We start from the raw sequence: 14,335 nt of genomic DNA, 5'->3' as shown, positions 1-14,335 counted from the left end.
CATCCCATGACAAAAGGAAGCAAATCTGATAGATATATGTATATATGAACGCTTTAGAGCCTATTAATATGGCGGCTTAGCTACAGCCGGGGTAATAATATGATACCAAGTATCAAAGCGCAGTTGATTATATGCACATATTTTATATATATATATATACATATATATATATATCCAGGATTTTCCAAAAGGGGGGCACATGTTTCTGAGGGAAATTTTGACAAGCAAAAAAAAAAGTTTTTAACCAAAAGTTATGGATATTTCGTACCCAAAAACATTTGACAAAACAAGTCCTCACTTTCAAAAGAGTGGGCACACCTCTGTTTCACTCTGTTTTAATGGCATTTTTACATTGCAAAATTAAAATTTTTAATGTAAATATAACATATATATAGATATATATTATATATATACATCTTAAAGTTTCACGTATTGGCTTCTGTAAGGTAACAGAATAATGCTGAAGATAATGCTTTCATTGCAATTTCCTCAGCCAGTCATGACAGCAACATCTGTCTGAGGATGCGCTCTCTGATACCACACATTGTATATACTCCTGAAGAAGACGGAGGACCGTCAAAAGTTCAAGTGAACAATAAAAACTTTATTGGCAATGAAAGCATTATCTTCAGCATTTTTTTGTTATATATATATATATATTTAAAAATGCGAAACATGATATTCACGAGTAATGCAAGTTTGCAAGGCCAACAAGTTCTTTTATTCATTTTCCAAATTTTCAGTAGTCATCTACCTTCTTCGGGAAAGATTCGTGAACTGTGACAAGTTTAAATGACAGTTGTTCGCATTTCTGATGTCTTGTTATTGCCAATACTTGGAAAAGCAAGAGGCTCGTACATATATATATATATAAATATATATAAATATATATATATATATATATATATATATATATATGAATTTTTTAAAAAAATTGAATATATACGTTTCCCTAAATTACCTTTATTTTAATTTGGATTCTTTCGGTATTGCTGATGATCAAGGTAGTGGAGGACTCAAAGTAGTCAATAAAAAAAAAATATGGAAGTTTCAAAAGCAAATTGTATTTTCACAAAAAAACAATGACACATTTTCTTCATTTAGTAAGAAACTCATTCAACAATGTTGTTTCCTTTAAATCAACCAGCTTCCATTGGCACACATCAATCTGTGACATGTTGCTACCCCCCCCCCCCCATACACAGGCATTCATCCATAAAAGTCTAATTTGTATTGTCAAACTCTCCATCCCCTCCACCTCACACTCTCCCTGTCCTCGTTCATTCTTTTTTTTTCCTTCTCACCTTAAAAAAAAAATCTTTCCATACGACTCCATTTCCCTATTATATTTTTAATTTTGTTTTGCTTCACTTTCAATATTCCATATCTTTCAGTTTTGTGTCTTTCTCTACAGCTACAATAATATTTAATCCTGCTTTTGGCCATATATACTAATAAAATAAAGACATTGAAATCAAATTGTGTCCGTACATGGATTATTCTTTTTCTTTACATATACATATATTTTGTTTTAAAAAAGAAATACATTAACATATTTACAAGCAAGGATCACCGTCATACATGAATTCAAATTTCTCAACCATCCCATCCCACCCCCCCAAAAAAAAAAATATAGATAAATAAATGAATTCAGCAAATTCATAACTATATCAATCATTTGTTCAGATTTATGACTATATCCATTAACAATTAAAAAACTGAAAGATAAAAATGCTTACATTTTTTTCCTGATCTCTGTTGACAAACTACTTCAGGGTGTATCAATAAAAAGAAAACTCAACTTTCATGATTAGTGAGAACAGTCTATATCATTCTTTCTACATTTAAGGATTGACTACATAAAAAATTTTTGGGAAAAATCTAATAATTAATATCAATTTTCTCTAAAGTTTCCTTATCAAATGTGATTTCTTTTTCCAGAAATAACTGCTGAAGTGTATTTTTCATTTATCTTTTACAATAAAAAAAAAATCAAAATCTTCATATGGATCAGTTAACAACAATCATTCTTTCATTCACAAAATACTCAGTGTTTTAAAGTATTCATAGGTTAGGATTTCCAATCCAGTAAATAATTCATATTATTATAATCTATTTTCAAAACCTAACAAACTACTCCCCTGAGAATTGGTATGCTTTAACAGGTATTCTCTGCAAGAGTTTATCTAGCTAATTAGACTTTAATTCTTACAAGTACGACAAATTTGCATGAGTAATAGAAACAAATAAGTAGTCAAAGATACTAACAGTCCCCATTTTTTATACTTTCAACATTTTCTTTCTAATAGTAAAAGTGGCAAAAAGCAACAGACATATAGCGACGGCATCAAGCAAGAAAAATTTAGGGGTAATTTTCATTATAATTCATCAATTTCAAATATTGAAAGAGTTCATCATAGGCTACATCCAAATTATTCTGATATTACAAGTAAAACCAAAAATATTAGCAAATTAAAAAGTGCATAATAAAGAAATAATTGTAAACATTACCCCCAAGTCCCTTCATGCAGAAAGCCGACAAAATTAAAGCAGTAAACCTTGGATACAAAATAAATAAATTAACTATTCAGAAGAGTGAATATACATGGCCATATATTCATAACACTTTAATGAATTAGATTGCCATCTCTTTGACAGGGTAGGCAGGCTCCATTTATACTTCCAAATCAAATGCTGACATTGAGACAGAGCATTACTTGATAGACTATCTAGTCATTAAAGCAAAGCAAAAAAATATATATCTTGCAATCATAATAAAAAAAAAAATGACTAGATATTCTATGAAGCGATGCTTTCTTCTCACATGTTTGAGATACCAGGGGTGTTTCACTAAGTGTTAAATGTGACATAAAGTCATGTTAGTGCAACCGTGCACGTTATCAAATGCATGTCTCGTTCACAGATATGTGGCAGTGTGCATCCACTGACCAATAAAATGATGAATTTTAGAGTTTTAAACGACATGCAATTAGTAACTAGTCCATCTTTGTGAAATACTACTCAGGTATTAACACCCAACTTCAGTGACTGTTGACTGGGGCAATTGCTTAAATCATCCAAGTTCATTGAAGAAAAGTTGGTTGTATTTCAGAAGTCTCAAGAGAATAAACTTTTGCACGGATGAATTTCACTGATGATTCCTTGAACCAAATTAACTTCAGCTAAACCACTGGGTAACATTCAGCACTGTCGTCGAGGTATACAGGCTTTACATCTGCTCGATGCACTGTAACACTGTGGCCAAACATCGCAAAGCATGGGTCATTTGCAGTAGCGGTCTGCTTTCATCTTTTCTCTCCTACATCAAGAAAATATTAAGACAAATCTCCTGATCACAAATTACAAATATATATTCAACAAATCATCATAATAAATTTCAGGGAATCTTTTCAAAGACAAATGGGTATTGTCTGATTCTCTATAACATTTTTAACAAATTATGAGAATAAATTCTTAGGGTTATTCTAGGAATTATATTTTCCAAAAGAAACTAAAAGTAATCCTGAAAATGATTATCTCCACTCATAACTACTTCATTATGTCAGTATCATGTAAATTGAAAGAGATTTCTTTCTGATTTAATGATTTAATGTGTTATAGTCATTACCATGGGTAATACAGTACAAAGAAATGTGTATTGCATGTCTTCACTCAAATACCAATCTGTGTGCAAAATTTCATGAGCATGCAGCAGAAACTGAAGAAGTAGTATGATCCCTAAGATTTGCAACAGATCCATGGACTTTTAAGCTGTACACTGATTCCTATATACCCCCTACAAACATGGTCTTTGTTTGTCAGGGTATAATGGGAAACAACACAACTCTATCTTATTTCAGATATATGGATTTATACCTTTAAAAAAAATTCATAGAAAAAAGGAATATGGTAATTTGTTTAAGATTAGGATTTCTTTTTTTCAATAGGACCATTCAATTGGGAGGTCTTTGGAGTCACAAGAAATGTATCCATAAACGAATATTATTTGCTCGTTAAGGGTTTGCTGTTTAAAGCTATATTACAGTAGTTGCAGTAAAACACTTATTTCGTGAGAAAGTCTCTAAAGCCAAGGTTAAGAATTACTACATGTATATCATCGTCTATCTAGATCTGGTACAGTTACATAAACTGAACTTTGTGAAATCATAAAATCTAAGCTGAAAAACAATCACACTGAAGATCGCCAACACAGATAGGCACACGTGGGACAGTCACAGTGTATATTATATTGCTGGAATAAAGACCCAACGGAAGTGCCCGAATCCGCGCTTATTTTGCTTACTTCTCAGCAATTACACAATTTCTTCCAGAATCCTTCGGCACATATTTTTTATTCACATAAACAGACACTTGGGTGGTCATTATATTGGATTCTGTAAAAAGTCATTTTGAGATCGTTACCACAACTGGCATTTATCTTTAAGTGACCATTCTACACATTTTCTTCCTATTTGTATAGTTGATAATATGAGAAAACTGACAAATTCTCAAAGGAAGAATGTTTTAACTTTGTACAAGAGCATTATAATAAATGCCTTTTCTGGTACAAACTACTAACATGGGATGATTTGAGAGTATGTTTCTATTTTTTTTTTCCTTAAGACAAATATTTTATGAAACTGACACTGGTTCAAATAGATAAACTACAGTTCTGACGAGATTTGTATAAAAAATGAAACTGTTGACACAATGAATAAATTATTTTTATTTTAGTCTTTTGTGTAACCCTACCTGTCAAGAAGTGCTTCGTGTAACTTGCCCTTTTCCCTGGCTGATGAGAGACCTGTCCTTGCCGATTCATTGATGATTAGTTTATGATCCTGAAAACTCTGAAACTTCTTCCTGCAATCAAAATACAATCACACATTAATAACCAGCCACCCGACTATAAAGACCACCTTGCAAAAAGCATGATATTTTCTGCCTCTCATAAAGAAAACTTTTCTTCAGTTGTCTGCCTTAAGTGACCTTCATAGACAAGTTAAATCATATTTATTTACTGAGCAGAGTGGGTTTTTTTTCAATACATTAATAACATATTTGAAATCCATTTGCTTCACATAATGATTTTTTTTATTTGTTTTCTTTAAAGCTTGTCTCCAGTTTTGGTAGCAAGAGGAATTTGCTTAACTAAAACATATTACAGAGAGAGAGTTTCAATTTGTTTGCCTTATACAAGGTAATAAAATAATAATAATAATACTGTAGTCAGTTATTCTATAGCGCATAACACATCATGAATAACGTCTCTATGTGCTTCCAAAGGACTTGGATATTATTACCCTGGCTGTAGCTCAAGCAGCTTTTACGCGCTTGGCATTTCAAGGAATAAATTCCTGCCAGGTACCCATTCACCTCACCTGGGTTGTGTGTTTGATTCCCAGCCATGGCGTAATTTCCTTCGGCAAGAAATTTATCCACATTGTGCTGCACTCAACCCAGGTGAGGTGAATGGGTACCTGGCAGGAATTTATTCCTTGAAATGCGTGTGCGCTGTAATCTTAGTAATTACCGCTGCCCAATCTACAGCTGGGGTAATAATATCCAAATCCTTTGGAAGTGCATAGAGATATTATTCATAATTGTGATATGCCCTATACAAGAACTGTATATTGTTATTATTATTATTACATGTATTTCTTACAAATTCTCTCATTGAAGAATATAATTTGTAATTAGATTTTAGATAGTAACTTACACATAGCTGACTTCACATTCCCTGAGGTCACCTTTTTGTTCCTCAGGCAAGTCATCTTTTTTCTTCTTTATCAGAGGGGCATCACTTCTTATCTAGACAGTAGAAAATAAAAATAACAAATAATGAACATTATATGACACCTAGATATATCCTTGTGATTTGATTGGTTCGTTGATATCGTTCATTCAGCCCATTTTGCAATGACATCATCAACCGTGCAATTTTGGATCCATACGATTTTGTCCATTGCACACGCGCACCGAGACTGCAGCTGCAGGCACAAGCAGTGCGCATGTTGTAATGACGTAACAATCAACAGATCAAACTCGCACTGCATGAGCATGTTTTGCATCGAAATTCATAAATTTCAAATGAAAAAAAAATCAATTTTTAGGTGTCATTTAAACCAAATAATGAATGTTTTTTCATTCGTGCAATGGACAGAATATTTAATTCGGTTAAAGATGAAATGATGATCCATTAAACGAGGCGTAGCTGAGTTGAATGGATCTTTTCATCTTTCTCCTCATGAAGTATTCTGTCCATTGCACTCATAAACATTCATTACTTGTATAATAAACAATGAATTCGCATGAAAACTTATATAGTACAGACAATGAAACAATATTTACGTAAAATAAGGCAGGAGTATAATAGTACAAATTATTATAAATGCCATATGATATGAATATATCTTTCAAAACCACATATGAAACTGTTTTTATCATTTATTAAAAGTGATGGGACAAATGAAACAAGTATACGACACAATTCATATCAATTTTATTCAAAATCTAGTGGAATCTGTAAAACAAATTTCCATTAAAAATTAAAACTGGTAACATGATTAACTCATTGGACGCTGAATTAAGTTTTGGGGAATGATAATGACAATTGTACCGATGATATTTTCTTTGAATATAGAGTTCAAAATTTCACCATCGATATTGATAATCATTGAAATGAATAGATGCTACCCGAGAACTATAGCTATCTATCACATTTTATTACGTATTAAGGTACGGTAAGGGAGAAAAATATAATTATTACGATAGTTAAATTCAATTGTACGAATGTGCAAAATTGCAACATCAGCACAGGAAGTTAACATCCAAACCTAAATTCATTGATATCTTATTCTGGATATCCATGAATCACTTAAAGTTGTTAACCCCCCGCTCCCAATCAAAATACTTAAAGAACTTTCAAAATTGCCACTTATATAATTTATACCTTCACATTTAGTGAACTGAATTCATGCTGGCACTATAGGGTAATAATGACGATTGTTATTTCAATATTTCCTTCAAATCTTGCTCTTCTTATTGCACTGTTGATCCTTGTAATTATCCAATAGAGGTTACAAGAAAATTTGTTAGTTTCTCTAGAACAAATGTGACAGAGAATGTAAATTATTAAAATTGTTGAATTTAACTGTATGGGCGTAAAAATATGCAATATTCGTAAGCAAAGAGTTATGAATGAAGGCCGACTTACTACAATCATCTCATCAGGTCCTGCCTTGTTACTGGTTGCCATGAGTTCACCTTCATCATTACAGGATACAAAGCAGTTATTGTAAGCCAGCATAGCAAGATTACCCTTCATAATAAAACATGAAATAAAGAAATTAAATTAATTGACATTAAGTAATTGACATAAATCAATTATAATGCTTGATTCTATAAAGCTGAATTGAAACTTGAGTTTTACATGATAAATAATAATACCGGTAATAAATAATACACAAAATTTATAAAGCACTTGATACAGACGTTTCAAAGCGCTATAAGAAAGAAAACAAAAAGAAAGAAGAATATACATGAACAAGATATCTCAGTTAAGGAACAAAGAAACTGGAGGTGAAAACATACGCAAATTAATAATATATACATAAATACAAATATAGAGATAATTGGTAAAAATACAATGGGTCGATAATTATGTGAGTAAATTCAAACAATCCTAATAATTAAGAATGTAATAATTAAATGCCCAAGAAACAATGAGAGAAATAGAGCTTAAATTTACAAGTATTTAAAATGATTTCCTAATATGCCTGCCTCAATAATTTACTGTTTACAACATCAAAGTTTAGTATGAACATAATTCAACACACATAATCATGCATTATTTGTGTAGGGATACTCTGCTGTAGTGTTATATCAGAGTTTCAACATTTTTCAACCATTAAAGAGTTTTGTATAGCTTCGCATTGGTTTTTAAACATGTAGAATGATTTCGTTCTTTTTCATGAAGGTCGAGTAAATCAAACAGATATCAAATAATAAATAAAAGAGATAAAGTCACATAATACAGAGAGTGTGCAGATGTGTATTGCACAGAGTTGATGTCAACTTTCCTTTTTTCAGTATTGTATTTTTGTATTCATAAACAAAATGCAGGTTTATGAAACATATGGTGTTGTTTTTTCTTAACTTCTATACTGAAGAAAGCTGAAAGTAAATTAGTAATTTACCTTTTTTATACACAAAAGAGAAACAAAAACCTTTATATTATCCTAAAAAAATACTGCAATTATTTTGGCATTTCCTGATTGCACCACAGACAAAATGACAGAAACTTATATCGTGGATGTTTGTCCAGTTAATTTGATTCTTTCTCAACAATTATTATTAATCAAGAAAATACTGCAATAAGACTTACATCTTGAAAGATTGGTTCAAACATTTCTCTTGGTCCCATAGCATCTGACCTGCCAACAACTCTCTTCTTATCATCTACACCCAGGAACTTTCCATAGCCCGTCTTAAAGGCTACCTTACTATCGGAGACTGGGATGGCTGTAATCTGCTCTGGTGGGGCTGGGCCCTCTACAGCTTTCAGGATAAAAACAATTAAGGAAGTTACAATTTGGTTTGAATCAGTCTAGTTCAGTTGAGTTCAGTCCAATCACGTTTAGTTCAGTTCAGTTCAATTCAGTCTTGTTCAGTTCAGTCCAAACAAGTTTAGTTTAGTTCAATTCAGTCTTATTCAGTTCAGTTCAGTTCAACCAAGTTTAGTTCAGTTCAGTTCAACCCAGTCTTCTTCAGATCAATCAAGTTTAGTTCATTTCAGTTTAATCTAGTTTAGTTCGGTCCTTTTCAGTCTGGTCTAGTCAGTTCAGTGCAGTGCAGTTCAATTTCATTTAATTTGTTATAGTTCAATTCAGTTCTGCTCAGGTCAATTCAGTTTAGTTAAGATCAATAGTCATTATCAAAGGCTAATTTACCATCCCAGACTTGGACAACAGGTATCTGTTCTGAACATGCAACCAATTATTACTTCAATAAAATCATTTCAATTATTTAATTAAAACAAACTTGCTTTCAAATTCAATTCAGTTCAGTTTCAAACCAATGCTTTTCAATTTAACATAAATTCAATTCAAGTGAGATACCTTTCCTAATTTCCACCTCAGATTGAAAGCCAGTGCTTTCAAGGGTTAAGGGTTTGATTGTATTGATTCCTTATCAAAGGTTATTTTAATCATTATTTTTTTGAATTGATAATCTACATTTTTCATTCTAAAAAGCGGGAAGTAACATGCTCATTAATATGACAATTTATACTTACTGGTTTTATGAGGGGCTCCTAATGTAAAGAGACCATTGTCCATTGCAAACAGAAATGTCTTTGGACCCATTTCTATTGCAACATTTCCTTTGATGTTTTTAAATTCAGTAACTGCCCACCAGCCCCCTGCAAAATGAAATATGGTGAAACAAGAAAATTTACATTAAAAAAAATAGGAAGCCTGATATTCATAGGGCAGCCAAGTGAGCCAACAATTCACAAACAAAGATAAATCTAAACACTCATAATTCTTTGTTAAAATACCAATTCTCATTGTAATCAACACTGACCACGAGTGGCTGAGTTCTGCCTAACTGTGTATGCAACCCTAACTCTATAGGTATTGAACATCAATATCATAGATGAGATAATTTCAAACCAAGCAGACACAAGAAAATGAGTTATTTACATAAACATTGAAATATCAATTGTGAAATGCTGAGAACAGATTTCTCTGATACCATATAAAACTGCTACAAACAACTAAAAATTACTTTAAATGAGCTACATCAAATCCTCTCACAACTTATTTATCTCCTAAACAATTTAATGAGAATAAATGGTAAATGAACCCAAAATGCTATTTGAATCTACTATCATACATGTATCATGTATGGTTACTTTCCTAATGTGGACAGCATGTTTTGTGTTACTTGGCGGGCATTGTAAAACAAAGGAGTTCCAAATATTCCTCACATAGCTCTTATTATCATTTCAGAGATTTTTAGAATTTATTAAACTTTGCTTACCATGTTTCTCAGCATCTTTTCCTTTCTCATCCATTGCCTGCCCATCCTCATGCTCTCTCTTCCGCTTCTTTTTCTTGTGTTTTTTGGAACTTCTATTGGAGTTGACAAAAATATGAGAAAATTACAAACTATCATTTATAGGTGCAGCTCCATTATTGAAAAAATGTAAAGTTTTGGTGGCCCAAATTGGTCAACCAATAATTTTCAAAGTAGCGCAATTTTTCTCCCGATTTCGCAGGCATTTATAAACCTTCTACAGTTCAAATTGATAGCCAGTTCGTCATGCACCCTTTTTGTTGATCTTCATACAAAGTTTGCATAGCTACCGCTATAGCATGCAGTAGCTATTTAATACACATAAAAACACATAACATCACAGTCCCATGTATGCATTTGTATATGTATGTTGATACTTTCGAAGCTGTGTCTTTTCTAGAAAAACATAAACAGTTTCTTTCTTTCTTGTTTATAAATGACTTCTTAAACTAAAACCACTCTTGAGAAAGTAAATACTTTGGGAAGGGATTTCATTGATATGAAACGTGAATTTTTGCAATATTTTGGCAAATAAATGGAAGGACTTTTTTCACACTTTTTTTCCAGATATAATTTTTGCTGTTATTTAATTTTTCTTTCATTTTTTTTTGAAAGTGGTTAAACCATTTATACCCCTTCCCATTGAATATGCCTGATTAAAGAATATGCTTCTACTGAAAAAAAAATAATACAACCTAAAGGATATAAAAATAGAAATGCACCATTTCCAAAAGATAAGTGAAAATTATTTGCTTGGCTTTTAATCACATTCCAGTCAGAATAGACTTAAAATAATCATTTGTAATGGCTTCTTAATTTTTTCCCCTTTTCCCAACTTCTTTATTAATTTTGTTTTTTCATTTTTCTTTCATATTCTTTTGATTTTTTTTTCTCTATTTTTTTTCTTTGTATTTCTTTTATATTGTTTTTGTTTTCTTTTTGTAACATATTTTTTGAAAATTATTTTTGTTTAATTCCCCTTTTTATGCATTGTTCTAATTTTGCAGCATATTTTTCTGTGATTTTCTCCTGCTATAATATGCTGCAAAGGAGAAAAAAATGGATTTGGGGCCTGCATAATCTAGGTATTAGGATTCAAAGAGGAAGAAAGGAAAAATCATTGTTTTGTACATCTATCTGAGTTTGCTATGCACTACTTATTTACTTCACCATTATGAGTGTGTGTCTATGTACAAAGATTTTGAGTCCAGACAACCTGGGAACAATACAATTCATTTATTCTCAATCATTTAATATTAACAATGATAGAACAATTTATATTTTACCACAAATCAATTAGCAAAGGAAAAATAAAGGCTTACATAAAAGATGTACAAATTGAAAGTAACTTGTAGTGGCTGCAGAACTGATATTTCAGAAGTTTGTTTTATTCATTTTTAATGTTTTTCTTCATATTTTTTGGGCCACCAAACTTACATATCGCATCGGGCCACAAAAAAATTATTTGAAGGTTTTAAAGGCCCGAACACCAAAAAAAAATTAATGTGGAGCCTTGCTGTAATGTTAGTTTTAGAACGAGTTTTCACACTTCAGTTCATGACAGAAATTAGACCAAAAGCTTCAGTCTCTGTATTTTAATTGTTCCACTGAACTACGTTGGCTCCACTCACCAATACATAGACTGAAGAGTTGGTGGCCCGTGGCTACAGACAACGTATAAGTGAACTAATGTTTTACAGGTCGCGATTTAAAACTGTTCTTAAGTGAAATTTACAGTTACATGGTTTCCATTATCAGGGAAATATATATAACTTAAGTAATTGCATACCTTGGACCGGAGTTATTGAAAACAATTCCTCTAGATGATTAAGAAATCTCTCATCTAAGACATTTTCACCTAAGCTGATGGTTTTTCTTGCAAGTCGCCATCTTGAATGACGTTATTATCCTTATTCACTTTTTAATGTCTCGATATATCGAATGTCGTCTGCTACCTGTGATTGTAGCGGTTTAGCTCGCATATGGAGCAGGTCGCATATCGAAAGCAATATCGATATCACATTTGTAAATTGTTGAGCCCTCTCCGTTTGTTGGTAAATATCTCATATTTTGGCTGCCATTTTGGGGGTGATTCTCGAGACTAAGACAAGTAAATATCGGTAAAGTACTATTTTTAATTAACTATTTTCATACCTTTTGATCTATTTTTTTCATATTTCATTATTTTTATATATTCAAGACAGGACTAAGGTGGTTTCTAAATTCTTAGACTGTAAATTTGATTTAAAAAAAATATTGAAGTCTGGACAGCTACAGTGCAGTGTTACTGAGTCGGCGAATTGGTGGAAGTGATAACAGATACGTCACACTAACGAACTACCGTTGGTGAATGGGGATTTTAGTGAAATGTCAGAAATTGTTAAGGAAATCCCCAGAAATGAAGGTTATTCCTGTCTAACAAAGTTAGACAATAAGCTGGGCATTCATGGCATTTGATCTCCAGTGCAGTGACTGTCACGTGTCAGAAAAGGACATGCAAAAAAATAAGGAAAGAAAAGTAATTTGCAAAAGTAAAACACCTTCAACGTTATTCGCAATATGCCCTTTACACTGCTCAACTTAATAGCCTCAAGCTCTTGGCGTGCCCAACGGAATAAACACAATTCACAACTTCAGTTGCAGCTTCGGGCGCTAATGCTCTTTCGCATCCATGGCATCACGCGAAGAAATAGAGATCCCCAATGCACCCGCACCGGCTCCCGAGCGGGGTGGCGGTCAGGCGTGCGCTCGTTGCGTTGAGCATTATTATCGGGTAATGTAGAGCACTAGCGCCTTTGTCAATGTATAGGAACACAAAAAGGTTTAAAAAAAAAACGCTTCTCTCTAAATATACTTACGATTTATGATCTGATGCTCCCTTTAATTTCAGTTTTCCACCCTTCACAGACTTATATTCTGACATTGTATGTTAATTCAAGGCCCCGTCGTATTTTCGGTGTGGTAAGGTTGTATAGCGTGAACATATATAGTTACTGAAGAAGATAAAAATTATGGTGTACCCGATACGGTAAACAAGAAAGAAATAATTGATAAACTTTGCTGAAGCAGTCACACCGGGCAGTCACAGCTCCGAGTCAGCTGTGTCCCCACAGATCCAAAACAAATTTCTCAAAACTGAATCTAAACTCTCCTTAAATCCATAGAAAATTCCTGGAATTCTCACTTTGTTTTAAATTGGACAATAACAGAGCTAGCCTTAACTTGCTCCGATCATCCCAAGCTCCGACAGTGACCAAAAATACCTTTTTTGTTGAATGCACTTAAAAAAAAAAAAGCAAACAAAATTTGCAGAAAATTATGAGCTAGGTATGAAGCTACAATTCTTAAAATATAACACGAATATTGAAAGTTGCTGCTTTTAATTTTAGTTTAATTGTAATTTTCTGATTTCCCGGAATATTTTTATTTCCCCAAAATTAAACAGAATTAATCCGGATTTCCCGGAATTCGGGAAATTAATTTTCTTCAAAGTGGAATCACTAGCTGGAAGTTTATTTTGCCCCCCCCCCCCGGGGGGGAGGCACTTCCATTGACGAGTGCATGGATACCATGCGTGGCCAAAAATATGAAAGGTCTCTCTTTTTTCAAGATAGGGCACGTTACGTACGTAATAAAGGTGTCAAAAACATAATGAAGGGAGCACAGTATAGGTCTAATTTCACCTGCATAATTATGAGGAGGGCCTGTTTTCGGGTGTTACCGCTGCCCTTTCCTCGTAAGACAAGTTCAAATTTTTACCCCAACATATACCCCCTCTCGAACGTGTTCTGTCCCTTAATTTCACCAGTCCCGAGAAATACCCGTTTTATGTGTTTAAAATTGCCATTTCTCGTATTAAAAAAATGCATATCCTCGATCACATGACGTGTTTTATGCCCATTTCACTTGAGGACTGAGAAATCGTTTTATGCCGCTAGCAATAATTGTGCCCAATTGCCTTCTTATGCCCCTTTTAGATAAAAGTGCCACTCGTGAACGTGTTCTCACATAATTCCTTTAAAAAATATTGCCCCTTTCGCTATACTTCTTTTTCTTTTGATAATGAAATTCAACCCTTTAAACCTCTAATTAAATGCCCTATTTTATTATTATTTACTTTTCATGAAATCACCTTTTCTCATGTTTCTTTTCTAGTTTGTTCAAAACCTATAATGTTCTGATGGCGTGATCGGCTTTTTCCAAGTGCTCATATATGATATGATACTGGAAACAGGAACAGCTAGCGTTTGCAATA

At 32.8% G+C, this 14,335-nt stretch overlaps 1 protein-coding gene across 1 annotated transcript; it reads right to left on the bottom strand.

Moving 5' to 3' along the window:
* Positions 1-1,482: 1,482 nt before the first annotated feature.
* On the bottom strand, positions 1,483-13,059 carry LOC121411726 (protein FRG1-like). The gene is made up of 8 exons (XM_041604563.1): positions 12,939-13,059; positions 10,045-10,136; positions 9,296-9,421; positions 8,387-8,559; positions 7,217-7,321; positions 5,720-5,811; positions 4,753-4,863; positions 1,483-3,319 (listed from the first exon to the last, which is right to left on the bottom strand). The coding sequence occupies exons 1-8, from the start codon at positions 13,001-13,003 to the stop codon at positions 3,283-3,285; spliced, it is 801 nt and encodes a 266-aa protein (XP_041460497.1). The 5' UTR covers positions 13,004-13,059; the 3' UTR covers positions 1,483-3,282.
* Between the last annotated feature and the right edge of the window lie 1,276 nt (positions 13,060-14,335).

The sequence above is a fragment of the Lytechinus variegatus genome, chromosome 1 (genome assembly GCF_018143015.1).
Source record: "Lytechinus variegatus isolate NC3 chromosome 1, Lvar_3.0, whole genome shotgun sequence".
In the NCBI taxonomy this organism is placed as follows: domain Eukaryota; kingdom Metazoa; phylum Echinodermata; class Echinoidea; order Temnopleuroida; family Toxopneustidae; genus Lytechinus; species Lytechinus variegatus.
Note: the sequence above shows the minus strand (reverse complement) of the source record. Positions and strands in the feature narration are given on the sequence as shown.

Coding starts and splice junctions, on each gene's coding strand:
- LOC121411726 (XM_041604563.1), bottom strand. CDS start 13,003: ATGTCAGAATATAAGTCTGTGAAGGGTGGAAAACTGAAATTAAAGGGA. Junction 9,422..10,044: donor AAAAGATGCTGAGAAACATG/GTAAGCAAAGTT, acceptor TTCATTTTGCAG/GGGGCTGGTGGGCAGTTACT. Junction 5,812..7,216: donor GACCTGATGAGATGATTGTA/GTAAGTCGGCCT, acceptor TCTACTGTCTAG/ATAAGAAGTGATGCCCCTCT.